Raw genomic sequence first — 19,911 nt, forward strand, 5'->3', positions numbered from 1 at the left:
CCAATTGGGGTGAATATTGGACAGAACACACATTGGGTTATTTTGACCCAGCCAGTTGGGTCACAAACAACCCATTGTTTTCTTTAAATTGGGTTACTGATGCTGGATTATTTAGCTATGATCAACCGGGTCAGTTCAGAAGACTGTAGGCATGGCTTAGTAAGGGCGTGGCTTTCATAATGTTTTTTTAAAGTTTTTTTTTTAGTACTGGCACATTTGTAGCTTTAACCTTTTCACGTGTGAGTTCCAAATATCTCTAATGGTCGCCCCAGCGTGAGTTGTTTTATGCACGTGATGTCAGAATGCACTCACTGTTCCAAAATGTAATTCTTACGCAACAGGACAGTTAACCCGCGCTGCCTGCTAATTATCTATAGGCTATGTTTCAACACATTTTCTAACAAGTTTTATTTTCTAACAACAGTTTGAATTGAGGTGTGTTCCGCCTCCTCATTAATTCACATAGAAGTAGCCCATTTCACCGTTGCGGACAATTTATGTTTTAGGCTTTACTGAGCCGGACAAACTTCTCTTGAGGAGAGCCCAAGCACTTCCCCAGTGTTTCCGCAAACTTTTTCCCCATGGCACTTTTTCTGGCTGGCACTTGTTTTCCTTACAAATAATAACTTTGGACATGTGTTTATTTTATTTTTATTTAACCTTTATTTAACCAGGAAGGGCTCATTGAGATTTAAAATCTCTTTTTCAAGAGCGTCCTGGCCAAGATAGGCAGCACCAAGTCATTACAAAAAATTACAGACAGACAACATGAAAAACTACAAGTAATCTAGTAAAAACCATTCATGAATTCACAAGAGTATAACAATATCAAAAACAGCAAATTAAAAACATTGACAGGTCAGGGAATCAGCCTCAAAATCCTTCATCAGAGATTTAAAAACACCAATCGGGACAAGTTCTTCCAGTTTAAAATTATTTTGTAAGGTGTTCCAAGACGATGGCGCAGAGTACATAAAATACCTTTTACCAAATTCAGTTCGGACATTTGGAACAGTTAGCAGGATAAAGTCCAGTGAACGAAGAGAGTACCCACCACATTTCTGAACAATAAAAATGCCCAAATAAAAAGGTAGTAAACCCAAAATGGCTTTGTAAATAAAAGTATACCAGTGACTGAGCCTACGAGTGACTAGAGAAGGCCAGCCAACCCTGGTATACAAAGTACAGTGGTGCGTAAGGGTTTTGCAGTTTAAAATAAATCTCAAAGTACCATGATAAAGAGTGTCAATTGATCTCAAACACTGAGCGGAAGCATTCATATATAAAATATCCCCATAGTCTAGTAAAGGCATAAATGTAGCTGATACTAGCCTCCTTCTGGCTTCAAAAGAAAAACAGGCCTTATTCCTAAAATAAAATCCCAATTTCAGCTTCAATTTTTTTGTAAGTTGTTGAATATGCAATTTAAAAGAGAGGCCGTCATCAATTAGAATTCCAAGATATTTATATGAGGTTACAACCTCAATCTCCTTGCCCTGACAGGTAGTAACAGGTGAAAGGTTCAGAGGTCTATTTCTTGCATTAGAAAACACCATTAGTTTAGTTTTGTCAGTATTGAGGATAAGCTTCAATTGACACAAGGTATGTTGAACAGTATAAAAAGCAGTTTGCAAGTTCTGGAAAGCTTTTGTAAGAGATGAGGCACAACAGTAAATAACAGTATCATCAGCATAAAAATGAAGTTGTGCATTTTGGACATTTTTGTCTAAATCATTAATATAAATAGTGAATAAGAGAGGACCAAGTACAGAGCCCTGGGGCACACCATTCAGGACAGACAATTTAACAGACATAAGCCCATCAAATTGAGTGCACTGAGTTCTATCAGACAGATAGTTAGCAAACCATGCAACTGCATGCTCCGAAAGACCTACACTCAACAATCTCTGCCTTAGTATAGCATGATCAACTGTATCAAAAGCCTTAGAGAGATCAATAAAAAGTGAGACACAGTGCTGTTTTTTGTCAAGGGCTTCAGTGATATCATTTTAAAACCTTCATGGCTGCTGTAATTGTGCTATGCTTCTTCCTGAAGCCCGATTGATACATTGATAAAATAGAGTTAGTAAATAAAAACTATTTTAGCTGTTCACTTACAAGGGTTTCAAGTATTTTCACCAGGGGTGACAGCTTTGAGATTGGCCTATAATTATTTAAAAGAGTTGGATCTCCCCCTTTTAAAAGTGGTAGGACAAATGCTGACTTCCAGATCTTTGGAATTTCATTACATTCCAGGGTTAGATTGAACAGATATGTAAGTGGTTCAGCTATGAAATCAGCTGCCAGATTTAAAAGCAGGGATCCAAAAGATCAGGACCTGCAGGCTTTCTTTGATCTAAGGATTTCAGGGCTTTATGTACCACCTGCACTGAGAATGGCAGAAAACTAAAAGTTTGACCAGCTCTCACTGGTTCATCCACACAGGGTTGTACAGAGACAGAGGACACTGGTTCATCCACACAGGGTTGTACAGAGACAGAGGACACTGAATCAAACAGCCTACCAGATGATACAAAGTGCTCATTGAAACAATTCAGCATTTCAGTTTTGTCATATATAGCAACAGAGTCCTTCAAAACACATGACGGTAATTCATTAACATTACTGTTACCAGACATAGACTTAATAGCATTCCAAAACTTTCTAGGGTCATTCAGGTTATCAGTGGTAACAGACATAACATATTCAGACTTGGCCTTCCTGAGAAGAAAATAACACTTGTTTCTTAACTGCCTAAAAATAAGCCAATCAGCATCAGAACAGGATTTCCTTGCTTTAGCCCAGGCTAGATTACGGTCGTGAATAATACAAGACAGCTCAGAAGAAAACCATGGATTATCCCGCCCTTTAACCCTGAACCTGCGGAATTGTTTACTATTTGGAAAAAACCATCATGAAAGAATATCCAGGCAGTTTCCACATCAGGGATAAGCTCAATCTTGCTCCAGTCAAAATAAAACAAATCATGAAAGAAAGCCTGCTCATTAAAACACTTCAAATTTCTCTTACGAATAAAACGTGGATTTGTCTTTGGAACCTTAGTATTTCTAACAGCAACAACAGCACAATGGTCACTTAAATCATTACAAAAAACACCAACCGCAGAATATTTATGTGGAACATTTGTCAATATCAAATCAATCAGGGTAGATTTATCAGGGCATTTATGTGTGCGTTCCTATCAAAGTAAGTGCCTTATTTTCTGTATATCATGTTGTCGTTTCTACTGCAATATACAGAATGTATGTATGTATGTACAGTGGGGAAAAAAAGTATTTAGTCAGCCACCAATTGTGCAAGTTCTCCCACTTAAGAAGATGATAGAGGCCTGTAATTTTCATCATAGGTACACGTCAACTATGACAGACAAATTGAGGAAAAAAAATCCAGATATTCACATTGTAGGATTTTAAATTAATTTATTTGCAAATTATGGTGGAAAATAAGTATTTGGTCACCTACAAACAAGCAAGATTTCTGGCTCTCACAGACCTGTAACTTCTTCTTTAAGAGGCTCCTCTGTCCTCCACTCGTTACCTGTATTAATGGCACCTGTTTGAACTTGTTATCAGTATAAAAGACACCTGTCCACAACCTCAAACAGTCACACTCCAAACTCCACTATGGCCAAGACCAAAGAGCTGTCAAAGGACACCAGAAACAAAATTGTAGACCTGCACCAGGCTGGGAAGACTGAATCTGCAATAGGTAAGCAGCTTGGTTTGAAGAAATCAACTGTGGGAGCAATTATTAGGAAATGGAAGACATACAAGACCACTGATAATCTCCCTCGATCTGGGGCTCCATGCAAGATCTCACCCCGTGGGGTCAAAATGATCACAAGAATCCCAGAACCACACGGGGGACCCTAGTGAATGACCTGCAGAGAGCTGGGACCAAAGTAACAAAGCCTACCATCAGTAACACACTACGCCGCCAGGGACTCAAATCCTGCAGTGCCAGACGTGTCCCCCTGCTTAAGCCAGTACATGTCCAGGCCCGTCTGAAGTTTGCTAGAGTGCATTTGGATGATCCAGAAGAGGATTGGGAGAATATCATATGGTCAAATGACACCAAAATAGAACTTTTTGGTAAAAACTCAACTCGTCGTGTTTGGAGGACAAAGAATGCTGAGTTGCATCCAAAGAACACCATACCTACTGTGAAGCATGGGGGTGGAAACATCATGCTTTGGGGCTGTTTTTCTGCAAAGGGACCAGGACGACTGATCCGTGTAAAGGAAAGAATGAATGGGGCCATGTATCGTGAGATTTTGAGTGAAAACCTCCTTCCATCAGCAAGGGCATTGAAGATGAAACGTGGCTGGGTCTTTCAGCATGACAATGATCCCAAACACACCGCCCAGGCAACGAAGGAGTGGCTTCGTAAGAAGCATTTCAAGGTCCTGGAGTGGCCTAGCCAGTCTCCAGATCTCAACCCCATAGAACATCTTTGGAGGGAGTTGAAAGTCCGTGTTACCCAGCGACAGCCCCAAAACATCACTGCTCTAGAGGAGATCTGCATGGAGGACTGGGCCAAAATACCAGCAAAAGTGTGTGAAAACCTTGTGAAGACTTACAGAAAACGTTTGACCTGTGTCATTGCCAACAAAGGGTATATAACAAAGTATTGAGAAACTTTTGTTATTGACCAAATACTTATTTTCCACCATAATTTGCAAATAAATTCATAAAAAATCCTACAATGTGATCTTCTGGAAAAAAAATTCTCATTTTGTCTGTCATAGTTGACGTGTACCTATGATGAAAATTACAGGCCTCTCTCATATTTTTAAGTGGGAGAACTTGCACAATTGGTGGCTGACTAAATACTTTTTTTCCCCACTGTATGTATGTAGCATAATGTATTTACAGTTTTATTCACGTTTTCAATTGTGCGCCACCCTATGGGACTCCCGGTCACGGCCGGTTATGACACAGCCTGGGAATGAACCCAGGTTTGTAGTGATATTTCAAGCACTGTGAAGCAGTGCCTTAGACACTGCGCCACTCGGGAGGCCCCTGTAAAACACTTTTTTGAAGGTTGTACTGATTATGATGAGCTAATGCTAAGTTATTTGCCAGCTATGTTGACATACAATGCATTCTGGGTGTCACGTAAACGTCTGTCAGACCAAAGATTTTTCAACTAAACTTCCAGAAGTGAATGAAGGGAAGTAAATGATTGTAGACGACACACCCCCTTCAAAATGCATACTGCAAACAGACCAAACTCATCTTGTCTCCTTTTCTCATCTTTGGTTGACGCAAAAAAACAAACATGGTGGTGCACACAAACTACCCATTGTCGGATTACTCCTGTGACTGTCTGAACATTGCATACAAAAATAAACTGGGCACATTCAGGACATAACTCTGTAAGGATTGTGTTTGTGCAAAATGTTTCTGTGAAAAAACAGTGAGGCCAGCTCAAATACTGACTGTTGCGTCAATCCAAACTGGATGTTCTAAATACGCGTTCTAATCACACCGGTTTGAGCGTACACTGCAGAGACCACTATAGAATGATCACACCCGTTTGTTGGTACGTGTCAAAAGGTTAATAAGGCTTATACAAAAATGTGAGTTCCTTAAGTCCCTATGCATATCCCAATGTTGAGATTGTAACCACTTTATAATATTCAAATAATGTTATTCATTTTATATTAAAATATGTCATGTGAAGGAACAATTTTATTTGCAGTGTACAAACTTAAAAGGATGAACATGAATGACATTTGCCCTCATGGGTAGCCAAATAGAACTATCTGAAAGCGACGCCCCCCAATAGACCATAGGTTTCAGGAGGTGTGGCCTATTGGGGGCGTGGCTTTCAGAAAGGTATTTTTGGCCACCCGACAGAGTAAATGTAATTCCTGTTCATGTTATGTTTGTACACTGCAAATTAAAACATGTTCTTTCAATATTTTGGCACATTACATATTTTAATATACAATTAAAAACATTATTATTTAAATATCATAAAATGGTAGCTATCCCAACATTTGGATAAGCATAGGAACTTGAGGAACTCAACTTCTTCAAGCCTCATTAACCTCTACGGGATTGGTGTCCCGTATACAGGACGGTTGAGCTAACGTGCGCTAATGTTATTAGCATGACTGTTGTAAGTAACAGCAAACTTTCCAGGACATAGACATGTCTTATATGGGCAGAAAGCTTAAATTCTTGTTAATCTAACTGCACTGTCCAATTTACAGTAGCTATTACAGTGAAAAAATACCATGCTATTGTTTGAGGAGAGTGCACAACAACAAAAAACGTATCACGGCAACTGGTTTGATACATTCACCACTGAAGGTAAATACTGTACTTACATTCAGTATTCCTTCTCTGATTTGTCATTCTGAGGGTCCCAGAGATAAAATGTAGCATAGTTTTGTTTGATAAAATACATTTTTATATTTAAATGTGGGAACTGGGTTCTGCAGTTTGACCCTTGCTGTCTCTGGCTCCACACCCACACCCCCCGGCCATCTAGATGTGTGAAAGTTAGTGTATAAGCTAATGTATGACATTCCTGGGAGTGTGTAAACTTACATTTTGTATTACCATATAATTGTTGTATGTTTTCTATAGTTATGTACTTGAAAATGTATCAATTGACCAATTCGGCACATTTGGGCAGACTTGATACAAAATAGTCCAGTATTGCAATGCTTCACTGGATCAATCTGAAACTTTGCACACACACTGCTTCCATCTAGGGCCAAAATCTAAATTGGGCCTAAACTGCAATATTATATTGTGGCCCTTCTCTTGCATTTCAAAGATGATGGAACAAAAAAATAAATGTCTCACTTCCTCAGCTCACTTCAGCGGGTATTGCTGGAGATTTTACACCCAATTGAGCGAATCAGAGGCCTTTATTGCCGCCCTCATCACTCCACAAGTGGCAGAGGGGACTCTGGCTGCTGAATGGTGCTTTGTGTGCTGTTTTCCTAAGAGGGGCCCTCGCTCTACCTCTCATCTGTCACAGACAGGTCCCTCTGCCTCCACGCTCCACAATGGCCTATTGTTTCTCCGGAATAGTCAGGTTTCCATGTTTCCAGGTTCCAGGAGTGAATGATGAACTCCTGCCAAATTCTGACCCCCCATCTTTTTTCGCTTGAGCTCACGAAGGCATTATAAATAACCCTCAACTTTTTTGGGGGAGTTAAAATGCTCCCCTGTCGTCCTCTTCCGGCAAACAACGTCCATTGATATTGGTTGGGGGAGTGTGTTTTTGGAAATGCCAAAAGGCTTTTATACATTTTCTATGGCGAGAGATGGAAGAAACTATATTAACCAGAAGTACCCCTAATGTAGAACCATGAGTAGAAAATATGCCCCCTTGGCCTTACTATGGAAAGAAAATGCTTAAACATGAACTTCATGCAGCTATTTTGTATCCAGCAGTTAAATTAGATTGAAACAGCTACCGGTACTTGTTTTTGTGGAATATCAGGTAGCCATTTTCCTCAACATGACTAAAGTGGTAAAAGGCATATGTGATTGACACTGTCTCACAGTGTCTGGTCTGTTTCCTTATCAATCTTGAAATCTCTTGTGTCATGGAGATACAATACATTTGATATGTTTGCTCGACTTTCCGAGAGATATTATTGAATGCAACTTCGAGGGAAGCAATTTGGTTTCGATACTCTAATAGTGTGTAAATATTTATCTGGAAACGTGTAGTGGTCGGTCAGGGATGTTGGCCTAGGTTGCCCTAGTCGGTTTGGAGCCACAGGCCTGGTAATCATGAGAAAAAGATTAATAGAGTGTTTTGTTAGGACCACTGTCTCATCATGGTCTCATCAGTGTCTGCAGGAAGCCAGAGTCATTCTTTTGTTGGGCTCCCAGCGGGAACATTCTCTACTTCAGGGAAAATGGCCGCCACCGCCTCGACTATAATTAGAACATTTCTACATTCCTCTCCTGAGGCTTCCTCCAGGCATCTCAAACTGTAGTAATATTTGGTTTACAGTGAAGTAAAGGCTGACGTCTCTGGGCGTTTCTCTGTCTCTTTCTCTCTGTGTGCCTCATCAGATGTATATTAACAGCCATTGCTCCAAGGTAAGTCGAGTAGAGGTGTGTGTGTAGATGGGAATGTCCTTCATTCATGCTCCTTTGTGTACAACTATTGATTTCATCACATACACTATATAGCCAAAAGTATGTGGACACCGCTTCTTAGACTTGCTTTCAATGAAAATGACATTCTCATTAGTCGCACAAAAAGTTACATATTGCAGCTTTAAAACTTTCACTGAATGTTTCAATAAAACTGCTAGCGTATTTGGGATTAAGCACAGATAGGACACATTGAAATGTATTTCCTTAGGCATTAATGATGCAAACACATTTATTTTTTATTATGAAACGGCATCAGGGAGAGTCAAACCTACACTACATGACCAAAAGTATGTGGACAACTGCTTGTCGAACATCTAATTCCAAAATCATGGGTATTAATATGGCATTGGTCCCCCCTTTGCTGCTATAACAGCCTCCACTCTTCTGGGAAGGCTTTCCACTAGGTGTTGGAACATTGCTGCGGGGACTTGCTTCCTTTCAGCCACAAGAGCGTTAGTGAGGTTGGGCATTGATGTTGGGCGATTAGGCCTGGATCGTAGTCGGCGTTCCAATTCATCCCAAAGGTGTTCGATGGGGTTGAGGTCAGGGCTCTGTGCAGACCAGTCAAGATCTTCCACACCAATCTTGACAAACCATTTCTGTATGGACCTCGCTTTATGCACGGGGGCATTGTCATGCTGAAACAGGAAAGTGCCTTCCCCAAACTCTTGCCACAAAGTTGGAAGCACAGAATCATCTAGAATGTCATTGTATGCTGTAGCGTTAAGATTTCCCTTCACTGGAACTAAGAGGCCTAGCCCGAACTATGAAAAACCGCCCCCAGACCATTATTCCTCCTCCACCAAACTTTACAGTTGGCACTATGCATTGGGGCAGGTTGCGTTCTCCTGGCATTCGACAAACCCAGATTAGTCCGTCAGAATACCAGATAGTGTAGCGTGATTCATCACTCCAGAGAACGCATTTCCACTGCTCCAGAGTCCAATGGCGGCAAGCTATACACTACTCCAGCCAACGTTTGGCATTGCGCGTGATGATCTTGGTCTTGTGTGCGGCTGCTTGGCCATGGAAACCCATTTCATGAAGCTCCCAACGATCAGTTCTTGTGCTGACGTTTCTTCCAGAGGTAGTTTGGAACTTTGGTAGTGAGTGTTGCAACTGAGGACAGACAATTTTTACACGCTTCAGCACTTGGCGGTCCCGTTCTGTAAGCTTGTGTGGCCTACCACTTCGCGGCTGAGCCGTTGTTGCTCCTAGACGTTTCCACTTCACAATAACAGCACTTACAGTTGACCGGGGCAGCTCTAGCAGGGCAGAAATTTGACGAACTGATCTGTTGGAAAGGTGGCATCCTATGACGTTGCCATGTTGAAAGTCACTGAGCTCTTCAGTAAGGCCATTCTACTGCTAATGTTTGTCTATGGAGATTGCATGGCTGTGTGCTCGATTTTATACACCTGTCAGCAACGGGTGTGGCTGAAATAGTCGAATCCACTCATTTGAAGGAGTGTCCACATACTTTTGTATATATAGTGTATCATCCGCAATGGTTGGGCTCTTCATTGATGGCCGTCAATGTAAGCCTGAGATCATTTGAACGAAAGTGATGAAAAATTGTTATTGCTAGATGACCATAGTGTCTGTTTGAGGACTAAACATCAATGCATTCTTGTTATCATAGTTTGTTTTGCCGCTATAGCTAACACAAAGCAAACCCTTGCCTCACTCAATCATATTGTGCCTGATATTGCCAATGGAGATTGCTATTTTCTATGATTGGGTCTGGCTAATGCTAACTAATTACACGCGGTCTGTTGGTCTCGCTAACGCTAACAAACAGCCCAGGGTCTGTTGTGTGATGAAACTATCAATGGCAGTGATTTATGAGGTCCAGGCATTCCAGGCCATATGAAATCTCAGTTCCAAGAAGCTAGCTAACTCTTAAGCACCCATAAACACAGCAAGCGGCAATATTGTCAGCCCTTTCTTTTTTAATGACATGATCCACATCAGATGATGTCATCAGTGTCTCCAGATGATGTCATCAGAAACCCTTATATTTTTCTATATTTTTAACTACAGAACATAGAACCCGACATTTTCACATATGTTGACATTGCGGTGGTGCTGGAGATTATGCATTTTATGTTGAAAAATAGTGAATTTTCCCTTTATGTAGGTAGTGTGCATGATAGCAATACAGAGGAATACAGTAGATGTATTTGGGGGTGTAATTAACCGATGCTATCATCAGTGTCACAGAAGGGTCAGGACTGGTGTCAGATGTCATCTTTGCAAGGACGGCCATATGCAAGGGGCCTCTCCTGTCCAAGTTTGGCTTTGCTCACAATCACACAACCATCTCACACCCTTTGACCACACACACATATGTAAGCATACACATACACACACACACACACACACACACACACAATGCTAGTGCTGACCCTGCCCCCTCTCTCCAAGTTTCCTTTCAGCACATATTATGTATAATTTTCTCCAGTTGACAGTTACAGAACCCCCACCTCTGATCCACTGTATATGCTTCTATCAAATCACTGTAGACACCTACTACTGTGGGACACCTGCTACCCTTCCCTTCCCATTTGATCTGACTCTCTCTCTCCCTGTTTTAGATATTTGAGTAAAGGTTAGATTTGTGTATTAGGGGGCCCAAGAGACAGAATACCATCCTGCGTGATTTATGGAGTGCTAATACTGGTCTACTTCATAGAATATTAGGTCTTGATTCTCTTTGGCGTAAAACACAACTCTCGTGTTCCCACTTATAATCCCATTTGGCTTGAGTCCTGATTCTCCACAAGTGTGCACTTGCACACTCCCTGTCATGGATTTGATATCATATGATTGGTGTAAGCATTACACCATTGTTAAATCCATGACAGTAAGTGTGCAAAGGTACACTTTGGGAAAAGAGTGGAGAATTGGCATGCAGCTTTTGTATTGGCAATCAACACTTAACAATAGTTTTGAAGGGGTTTGTGTGTAAAGTAATTGCAGCAAATGATTTATTGACATGGTAAGGTGAGGTGGTGGCGTTAGGAAATACAGGTTTACACAGAAGCCCACTTGACTCAAGCCACTCCCAGCTAGCACATAACGTTCTGAAAACCATATGTTTCTTAGCGTGGTTGTCCTACAGAATGGTTATTTTGCATTCAACCTACATACAACTTTCTGGGAATGGTGCAGGATATTTGCTTGACTTTTGAACACTCTCAGCACATTTAAGGAACTTGACAAAATAACTTTATTTCATTACTTTAACAGAACATTTCCTAAAAGTTCAAACATGGTTACATTACATTTAATTTCAAGTTTGGTAATGTTCTAGGAATGTTCTCCAACTGGTTTGAAATTGGGAATGTTCTCAAATAGTTCAGAGAACTTTAAGAAACAACGTTCCTCTGTGTGAATTCCAGTACTTCAGCATAACGTTCCCTACAGGTTTCCTCATGGTTCTATTTAAAGTAATGTTCTCAAATTGTTCCAAGAATGTTACGAAACAACGTTCTTCTGTGGGAATTCCAGTACTTCAGCATAACGTTTCCTACAGGTTTCCTCATGGTTCTATTTAAAGTCATGTTCTCAAATTGTTCAGAGAACGTTAAGAAAACTTTCCATAAAAACCACAAGAAAACATTAGTGACGTTCTAAGAATGTTATTTAAAAATATATACCTTCTGTTCTCAGCATCAACAAAACTCTCTCTATCCTCTATCTTTTTAATTGTGTTCAGGTGTGTTGGCCGTGAACACTAATTGGCCACACCTGATCTTAATGAGTGCTTGTTTCCTTTTAAATGGGGTCTTTTTGAATAGACTAAAATTAACAGCTTTATGCGTAAAAAACAATAACATTGCATGCTAGCTCCATCCTGGTGGCGGAGTGGACTAATTCCATGGATACACAACAGACGATTATAGGTTTGAATCTCCCTGATGCATGATTAATGCCTAAGGAAATGAATTTCTATCTGTGCTTAATCCCAAATAAACTAGCAGTCTCATTGAAACATTCAGTAAAAGTTTTAAAGCTGCTATATGTAACTTTTTGTGCGACTAATGAGAATGTAATTCTCATTGAAAGCAAGTCTAATAAGCGGTAGCTCTCTTCTAAGTGTGCTATTTCTTTGCTTCCTGTTCATAAGTTTTGTTTTTCCATCTTTTACTTTCGGTTTTGTAAAAACAGCTGAAAGTACAATATTTTGGGTTATTGAAAATATATTTCACAGTGGTTTAGATGGTACAATGATTCTCTACATTATGCATTGCTTGTTTTGTCACAAACTGAAATTAGGCGAACAATTCGAATTTTAGCAACCAGGAAATGGCAGAGAGATTTCTGCATATTGCACCTTTAAGGAAGTTATTCAAAAACCTCCAAATAAACTATAAGTTCCGTTCTCAGAGCATTAATAAAACCTCCCAGAAAAAATGAAGAAGAAGACAGAGAAAACCCTGTGCACAGCAGTGCTTTTAAATCCAGATGCTAGTTTTGGCAGGAACAACTAGTATTAAAAAAACAAGTGTAAAAACCACACACTAGAAAGACTTGATTTGCAGTGTAGTTGTGATTGTCTTCCTAATGATGGACCTCAATACTCGAGTACTAGGAATCAGTAGGCGATGGAGTCACACCACTGATAAACACCCAAACTCTGAGGGTCTTATATCCGTGCGATCTGCCATCAGCAACATCAGCTTAAGCCAGGAAGTTTTCCTGTGGTTCACGATTTCTTCATCACACTTCTGTCGATCAGTGTGATTGTGACGGATAAGAAAAGGTATTTTCCTGTCTTCTTCTTCCAGTGTGAGAGCATTCTATAATCCCAACATCCACCCTAATCCTGGAATGTTAGGGGTTTTTCCCAGCAGGTGCATATCTGTTTCAAGATTGATATACTGTAGATATGCATGAATATTGAGGAAATTCATATTTTTTCCCCATCTTCCTGTTTCCTTATAGAATGATGTCTTCTAAACGAGCCACACCTCCGTTTCCCCCGGCGACAGAGGAAGACGAAGCGATGGGTCAGGACAGTGTGGGCGGGGCCAATGAGGAAAGAGAAAGCCATGACAAGCCAGTCATGCCCCCTCTGCACGGCAAAGCCCTCCCAGAGGAGCACCAGCCAATAAGAGACAGCCAGCCTGAGTCGGACTGGGAGAGTATAGGCCCTACTCAGACAGTGAGACACACACAAACACACACACTCCATCAGATTGACACACTGTCACTGAGCCCTATACAGAGGAATCTTCCTCTTTAAGACAAATGCCTCTTGAAACAGTTTCAAGGATGTCTTAAGATGTCGCTGTTAGTCAAAGCCCCTTGTCTTTTAAACATAAGCCATCGAAAGTTCTTGGAGGAGAAAACATACAGAAATAAACCTCTCGTCAGGCCACATGTGCTAGAGTGTCTACTGATGGACAATGTGGATTTAATACCAAACAGTATGGTTGCGTCCCAAACGACACCATATTCCCTATATAGTGCACTACTTTTGACCAGAGCCCACAGAGGGGTAACATTTGGGATGCAACTGTCTCTGCTACTATATCTCTGCTACGATATAACTGGCCCCTGAATGCCCTTTGCCCTATGATGTCATAAGTGTAGCACATGACTACGTAATAAAGCTACAAATACATGCAGTTCTGGACTGAGAGACTGCTAGCATAACATTTACATCATTTAGCAGACAATCTTATCCAGAGCGACTTACAAATTGGTGCATTCAACTTATGATAGCCAGTGGGACAACCACTTTTCTTTTAATGGGGGGTGGGGGAGGGGGGGTAGATATGTTAGCTGATGGAAGGAAGATGTAAGTTATGTTTATTTAATGTCACAATAACTCATTGTCCTACAAAAAGCATGGCTGAATCACTCGCCCCAAATGGCCATACTTAGTCCTGTGGGATTATTTGCTGTAGGGTCAGAGTTGGCTCTTTTTAACCTGAAAAACACCACACTCTCCATGTATGACAGGTATAAAATGTACCTTTCACCCTTGCCCCACAGGCTATGTGTGACCTGTGTCATTCTTCTGTATTGAGTTGCATTCGTTAATCACAAGATGGAGGGAGTGGATATCCATAACCGTGTATATAGTGCACTATATAAGGGGACTGCCTTTGTTGCGAAACCCCTGAGTTATTGTGTCTGTCCCAAATGGCACCCTATTCCCTATATAGTACACTACTTTTAACCAGAGCCCTATGGGTAGTGCACTACATAGGGAATAGGAAGCCGTTTGGGACACATATCTCAACTTGACCTTTCCACACTGCCATGCCAGTCCCTCTGTGCCAAGGTGTCACTCTCTGGCTGCCAATACAGAGATTTGCAACCTGGCCCGAGTCTAAATTCTGCCGTAAGAAGATGATTGCCATGATTTAAACAACAACACCCACAGCAACAACAACCGCAAACATTAGTCTAGGGATATCAATAGAGAGGTGGTGAAAAGTAAAAAGTAGGTATAGAAATAGATTGTATTTTAAGTTACACTTAACTTTGTGGTGAGTGATTAGTTGAAGTAATGGCCATAAGCTACTAAAGAAAAAGTCATAGTATTGTCATTCCACTAATTCCAAAACACCCCTGTTGTATTTGTTCCTATAGGACAATGCTAGTAGCAAGGGCTGTTCCTTGAACTCCTACCGGAATGACACTACATCTCCACCAAAGCCTGAGGAGTGTTCCCAGGAGTGCGGTGAGCTGCTAGGCGGATCCGCCTTCAGAACACCGGAGCGCCGCAAAGGAAGCCTGGCCGACGTGGTGGACACACTGAAACAGAAGAAACTGGTAGAGCTGACAAAGACAGAACAGGATGGTAGGAGATGTCCTATAACACCCCTCTCTCTGTGTGCATGCGTATGTGAGCTCTCCTGCACATGTGTGTGCGTGTGATTGTGTGTGTGCGTGCATGCTCGCCTGCGTAAATACAGTATGTTCAGCCTTTACTTTGTGTCCAGATCCTCTTCGGAGGATCTTTGAACCTTTCAATGAGTGACAAATCCCCCACCCATAGATCATAGATCTGTGAGAAGTGAAATCACTAGTTTCCCTTTTCTCACCCTCAGATCTGGGTCCTCACATCAGGCTAGTGGTTGACTCCCATTGCATGCCCCTGCATGCGCCTGTACCCCACAGCTATGGAGTTCTATCAACTCTCTGTACTGTTATGCTACACATTGTAATTGTCATGATATCAGAGGCCCCGCTGATCTTTCATCTTAAATGCTTCACTTTGTTATTGATATAGTGGAGTGTAGAGTAGTGATCTCTAGAGCCGGATAGCCAAAGGCATCGCAGCTTTTTTGCAATGTCTTCTGTACTGTAGATCAGGGTTTCTTAAACTATGGGTTGGGACCCAAAGTGGGCCCTAAGCATGTAAGAGGTGGGTCGCAAGTTATGAGAATGCATCTACTGTATAATCACAAACGATTTATTCTCAATTTGGGTCACGGGAGGACGGTCAATTTCTCATTTTGGGTCTTGAGCTGAAAATGTTTAAGAACCCCTGCTGAAGCCTTTTGTTTACTGTGAGTGAGCCCTCTTCATGGGTGTGTGTGGTTTTTCAAGTTTTAAACTTTATTTGCCATGTGCACAGGATATTACAGGTTTAAAACAGTACAGTGAAATTCTTACCTTGAGATCTCTTTCCCAACAATGCAGTGATAATAATAATAATAATAATAATAATAATAATAACAAATAATACAATTTTAAAAAACACAAGAACTGCGATGTGAGTTAGAAACACGAGAATGCCAGTATATACAGCTCAGTGCCAGTACCTTATTCAATGTGCAGGGGTACTGGAGTGGTTGAGGTGGGTTTATACATAAAAAGTGTGTTGCACGGTATACCGAAACTTCTGTACTTTTTCGATACTAGAACATGAAAAATGGTTCGGTGCTAGATTATTTTTTATTTTTGGTACTTCTAAAAAATGTGTCTCACGGATCAACTCTATCGGCGATGTCACCCTTTTAGCACGAAAGCACTGTGCCTGCTCCACTTAGCCTGCACTGGGAGTCTGGGCTGCATCATGTTAGCTCCCCACTCATGCTGCACAGAAGTTAACACACTTGAATAATGCAACACGGCATGTAGAAATGTTGAAACTGTTAATTACTGTTCGCAAAACAATGTCCATACAGCCTAGAACACTTTACAATGCAAGAAGATACCGGGACTGCTTTATAGACTAACTGTTCTTGCTAGCTTACAACTGAAGCTATCATAAATTCACTACCCTGGTACTTTGTTTGTGATAATATGCAAACCATAACACACAATATGCTGATTTCAAAGCTGATTGCCACCAAAACTTTATTAATTCACTTAATGGGTCTCTCGGTCTCATTACTGGTTAAAGAGACAGCGCACCCTTTTATACAATAAGCTCTTTCTATGCAAATGTTGTTGATCAGTACAATAAAATAAGTCCCAAATGGAAGGGAAACAGATTATCTTCTGTAGCCCCATGAAATCAGCCAAAACAAGCTCAATAACTTAATGAATGCTCACACTCCTATTGAATATGCATTCATGTCAATAGGCCTAGGCTACATCTTCATTTAACCAGTTTATCAATAGAGATTTAACATTCAAATAAATTATCACTATGCTATGTAGTTAGATTGGTAAAGACAAAGTCAAATTGATTGTATGATTGTATAATTGATTCATTAATGCATACATGGCTGTCTCTGAAAAATGTAACCCACGGCCTCGATTCGGTCTTGTGTAGCAAAATGTGATTTGTGTTTTTCACATAGGATAAAAGTAAAGACTACAAAATGGTATATCATACACTGCAGTTGAGGAACAATTGGAAAGTAATTCTGCTTTGAAAGTTGATAAACTTGTAATCCCATTTGAATGTTTTCGTACACCTACTAGAGAGCTCTTCTTAGCCCCACCCATCTCTTTAAGGATTCACATGTGAGGCCATGTGCTAAACAGAGTGAGTAAGGTAGTGTAGTAAACAACCAAAGATTTCAAGACTAAAAGTGGTGAAAGTAGTAGCTTACAATAAGGAAAAATTCCAGGTAAAAATACACTTAATCTAGTCCTTGGCCTATATCCTAATCAGACTTTGAAAGTGTCCAGATAAAAATATTGTATAAATATTTAATAATTATGAGATGACGCTTACCCAGACACTTGTCTAAATTGATGGGTAATGTGAAAGAAATACTATAACCACCCCCCAGCCACATCTAGCTAAGTGGATGGGTCACTATTGTCTAGACATGTACACATGTTCATGAAATACAATAGATGGCCGTAATCACCCCCAGACACACCTGGCTAACTTGTGAAGTGGAGTCTTTTGTTTAGACATGTAGCTAGCTAACTAGCTAAACAATGAACCATAATCCCAACCCATAGCTACATTACAAACGGATTGTAATAGCTAGCCACTATGCATGAAATGGTGGAATATGAATCTGCAGGTTGCTAAAGCTGACCAACTAGGTTCAATGTTAGCTAGCTAGCTAACATTAGGCTATAACTTGCAATGAAAATGACTTTTACCATTATACATGGATGAACGCTTCATGGTAGCATGTCTTTTCCGTTTGGTTTGTAGCTAGCTACATCTTGTTTGGCCTGTTATTGTGTCAAGTCACTCCGGTTCACACTGACCATGTGCATATAGTAGTCCATCATAACTTTTTCCCACCGATCTTTGTTGATAGCGCCTGCTAAATTCTGGACAGCAATGTTGAGAGCAGTAGCAACACTTGTGCAGATCTCCATGGCTAACATTATATTTTTCAAAAAGCCGCGGTAGCAAGGATTATCTACATGGCAGAACAAACCGAACTCATCTGTCGGCATGTCCAGCCCATCCATTATCTCAGCCAATCATGGCTAGCGGGAAGGTTCCTGTCTTTTTCCGTGACTAAACCAGCTAGGCTCGTAAATTAACCATTTTATTTGTATTTACAGATGTTATACAAGTTTGTTAATAAGGCACATGAAAGTTCACATGATCCAGAAGGCATTTCTGCCGAAAAACTCATTTTGATAAAAATATAAAAAACGTTCAAATGCCTCTCCTGTGAAGTAGTGACGTGCGACATACACCTAGCTTCTTGAAACGGGTCCCAAATATAAAATGTAATGATATTGAACTCAAAAGATGGCCAACAATTGAATGGAGCAGTAGCTGAGTTTCAGTCTGGATCAAGTGCCATTCTGTGACTTTGGTTAATATGCCTTTTTTTGCAGTGGTATTGTTTTGGTATTGAGTATCGTGATGGTATCGAGAATTATGATACTAAACCTGGTATCAAAGTCAAAATTCTGGTATCATGAGAACACTAACTGGTAGTAGGATTTCCATGTAAACAGGGTTGAAAAGTGACTGATAGCAGGAATATATAAATGGTGTTATACTAATGGTAATAAAGTGCATTTGGAGAGTATTCAGACCCCTTTACTTTTTCCACATTGTTACATTACATCCTTATTCTAAAATGTATGAAATTATTTTTTTTACACACAATACCCTACAATTTTGCTAATCTATAAAAAAAAAAAAAAACTGAAATACTTTATTTACATAAGTATTCAGACCCTTTGCTATGAGACTCGAAATTGAGCTCAGGTGCATCCTGTTTCCATTAATCATCCTTGAGATGTTTCTACAACTTGATTGGAGTCCACCTGTGGTAAATTCAATTGTTTGGACATGATTTAGAAAGAAACACACCTGTCTATATAAGGTCCCACAGTTGACAGTGCATGTCAGAGCAGAAGCTATACCATGAAGTCCAAGCAACTGGCCGTAGATCTATGAGATAGAATTGTGATGAGGCATATATCTGGGGAAGGGTATAAAACAATTTATAGAATGTTGAAAGTTTCCAAGAGCACAGTGGTCTCCATCATTGGGAAATTGAAAAAAATATGGAACTACCCAGTCTGCCTAGAGTCGGCCGTCAGACCAAACTGAGCAACCGGGCAAGAAGGACCTTGGTCAGGGAGATGACCAAGAACCCAATGACCACTCTGACAGAACTACATAGTTCATTGACTGAGATGGGAGAACCTGCCAGAAGGACAACAGTCTCTACAGCACTTCACCAATCTGTGTTTTATGGGAGAGTGGCCAGACAGAAGCCACTTCTGAGAAAAAGGCACATGACAGCATGCCTGGAGTTTGCAAAATGGCACATGAAAGACGCTGAGAGCATAAGGCAAAATATTCTGTGGTCTGATGAGACAAAAATGTAACTCTTTGGCCTGAATGCAAAGTGCTATGTCTGGAGAAAACCAGGCACAGCTCATCACCTGTCTAACACCATCCCTACCATGAAGCATGGTGGTGGCAGCATCATGCTATGTTTATGCTTTTCAGCAGCAGGGACTGGGAGACTGGTAAGGATAGAGGGAACAATGAATGGAGCCATTCAGAGTTTACAACAAAACATGCTAAATTTGTAGTCACAAGCTTGATGTAGTCATTGCGTGCAAGGAATATGGGACCAAATACTAAACTTTTGACTACTTTAATACATAAAGTGCCTAATTGTTTTGCAGATTCATGAATATACCCTAAAATAATTAATTAATGAATTAATACCCTAATATGAAACATTCTATCTTAAATCTAAAATGCTTAAGTATACAGTCATGGTCAAAAGTTTTAAGAATGACACAAGTATTGGTCTTCACAAAGTTTGCTGCTTCAGTGTTATGAGATATTTTTGTCAGATGTTACTATGGTATACTGAAGTATAAT

The 19,911-nt window shown here is 40.4% G+C and overlaps 1 protein-coding gene across 3 annotated transcripts in view; it reads left to right on the forward strand.

The window, feature by feature from the left end:
* LOC121532073 (transcription factor SOX-6) overlaps positions 1-19,911 on the forward strand; it is a 173,408-nt gene that overhangs the window by 65,097 nt on the left and 88,400 nt on the right. For all 3 annotated transcript variants that reach the window (XM_041837744.2, XM_041837743.2, XM_041837745.2), the window contains exons 3-4: positions 13,110-13,329; positions 14,769-14,979. In XM_041837744.2, the coding sequence (XP_041693678.1) occupies positions 13,111-13,329; positions 14,769-14,979 (430 nt within the window). In that variant the 5' untranslated portion in view covers position 13,110. The remainder of the gene's footprint in view (positions 1-13,109; positions 13,330-14,768; positions 14,980-19,911) is intronic.

The sequence above is a fragment of the Coregonus clupeaformis genome, chromosome 19, assembly GCF_020615455.1.
Source record: "Coregonus clupeaformis isolate EN_2021a chromosome 19, ASM2061545v1, whole genome shotgun sequence".
NCBI lineage: Eukaryota > Metazoa > Chordata > Actinopteri > Salmoniformes > Salmonidae > Coregonus > Coregonus clupeaformis.